Genomic DNA, 2,048 nt, shown 5'->3' with positions numbered 1-2,048 from the left:
TGTAAGGGTTCATTCAACAATCTGAACTGATCAAATGATGCAAATGAGTGTTAACTGTGCTCTGATCTGAGTCATTGGTCTCTTTGTATCTTTGGCCTTAAAGTAATGGACATTAATATCTCAAATCATGCATAATGTAAATATGTTTGGAAACATTTTGTAGAGTGTTAGCATTAGACAAAAGGGATCTATGTTTTGATTTTTTTAAGTTTATTTAAGTAATCTTTACATCAAACATGGGGCTTGAACTCACAGCCCCAAGATCAAGAGCCTCATGCTCTTCCAACTGAGCCAGCCAGGCACCCCATTTTGATTTTTTAATAGGGGGAATGGAAAAGTAAATATGTTACCTATGAGATCACTGAATTTATTGAATATACTTGTTATTTATTTCAATAGGCATTGTTACAAATAAGATGGAGACTGAAAACCATACAATGGTGACAGAGTTCATTATTTTGGGGTTAACAGAGGATCCTACACTTTGTTCCATCTTCTTTGTGGTTTTTCTAGGAATCTATGTTGCTACCCTACTGGGCAATGTCAGCATAATCATGCTGATCCACAGAAGCCCTCAGCTTTACACCCCAATGTATCTTTTCCTCAGCCATTTAGCTTTTGTGGATATCGGGTATTCCACGTCAGTCACACCCATTATGATTGTGGGTTTCTTAAGAGAGAAAACTACTATCCCTGTTGCTGGCTGCATAGCTCAGCTTGGCTCTGATGTTATCTTTGGAACAGCTGAGTGCTTCCTGCTGGCCGCCATGGCCTATGATCGCTATGTGGCCATCTGCTCTCCACTTCTCTACTCTACACACATGTCTTCCAGAGTCTGTATCATCCTCTTGGCTGCTTCCTATCTGGGGGGATGTGTGAATGCTTCATCATTTACTGGCTGTCTACTGAGCTTGACTTTCTGTGGACCAAATAAAATCAATCATTTCTTTTGTGACTTCTCACCACTAGTAAAGCTTTCTTGTACCCATATTTATGTTGCTGAAACATCACCTGCTGTCCTAGCCGGGTCCATCATTGTAATCACACTGTTTATCATAGCTATTTCATATCTATACATCCTGCATTCAGTCCTAAATATGCGCTCCCCTGAAGGAAGACACAAGGCCTTCTCCACTTGTACTTCTCACCTCAGTGCAGTCACTTTGTTTTATGGGACAGTCACATTTGTTTATGTCATACCCAAGTCAGATTACTCGTCTGATCATATTAAAGTGGTGTCTGTGTTCTACACAGTGGTAATCCCCATGTTGAACCCCTTGATCTATAGTCTGAGAAACAAAGAGGTTAAAGAGGCCACGAGAAAATTGATGGCTAGAAGACATTGGTTATTTTGAAAGCAATGCAGTGTGACTCTAGAAACTCGAAAATGATAGCTTCCAGAACATATGTGATAGATGTTTATGTTTTCCCTTAGCCTTATCACTTTATGTGAAGAGCAGTCTTAAATACACAATTGCAGTATGTTAATTAACGCCAAGTTTAATTTATAATTTTCTAGAGTCACAATATATATCATTTCATGAAATTCTGCTGGGTCCAAATCAAATGTGTATGTTTCGGGGTTAGGAGACTTGGAAAATACAATTTCACTTTTTCTCTCCTTTGCTCATTGTCTACAGTCCATGATTTGAGAGTGTTTTCTTTCTCTTCTGTTAGGTTATATATTTTTAAAATATTGTCTTATAAATTAACATCTTAGCATCATGTACTCAGTGGAAATGCAATTGATGTAGTGTTGTCAGTCCAGATAACTTTCTCTGGAAGACTTGGCCTGTCTTATACAGGGTTGTCATAATCTTTTGAAATAGTTATACTGGAGTCTTGAAAGATCTTATTCCTACCTAAAATAAGACCAAAAGAATACATTCCATAGTTTTGTCACCAAGATGACTCAATCCACATGACACAAAGGGAATTCTGAGGACAGACTTTGAGAGCTTTGAGAATTCCCAGTAATTTTTCATATTTCTCAAAAGTTTGTCTGCAAACACTTGTCTTCGAACTTTTGCTGACAAGCCTTTGATTAG

At 38.0% G+C, this 2,048-nt stretch overlaps 1 protein-coding gene across 1 annotated transcript; it reads left to right on the top strand.

The window, feature by feature from the left end:
• The first annotated feature begins 416 nt into the window (after positions 1–416).
• Positions 417–1,355, top strand: LOC112926990 (olfactory receptor 5P4-like). Its single transcript, XM_026008133.2, has one exon. It carries the CDS (start codon positions 417–419, stop codon positions 1,353–1,355), a length of 939 nt encoding a protein of 312 aa, XP_025863918.2.
• The last annotated feature ends 693 nt before the right edge of the window (positions 1,356–2,048 follow it).

This window comes from Vulpes vulpes, chromosome 11, assembly GCF_048418805.1.
Source record: "Vulpes vulpes isolate BD-2025 chromosome 11, VulVul3, whole genome shotgun sequence".
NCBI classification, from domain to species: Eukaryota; Metazoa; Chordata; class Mammalia; order Carnivora; family Canidae; genus Vulpes; species Vulpes vulpes.
The sequence above is the reverse complement of the archived record's forward strand: the minus strand, read 5'-3'. Positions and strand labels throughout refer to the sequence as shown.

Coding starts and splice junctions, on each gene's coding strand:
- LOC112926990 (XM_026008133.2), top strand. CDS start 417: ATGGAGACTGAAAACCATACAATGGTGACAGAGTTCATTATTTTGGGG.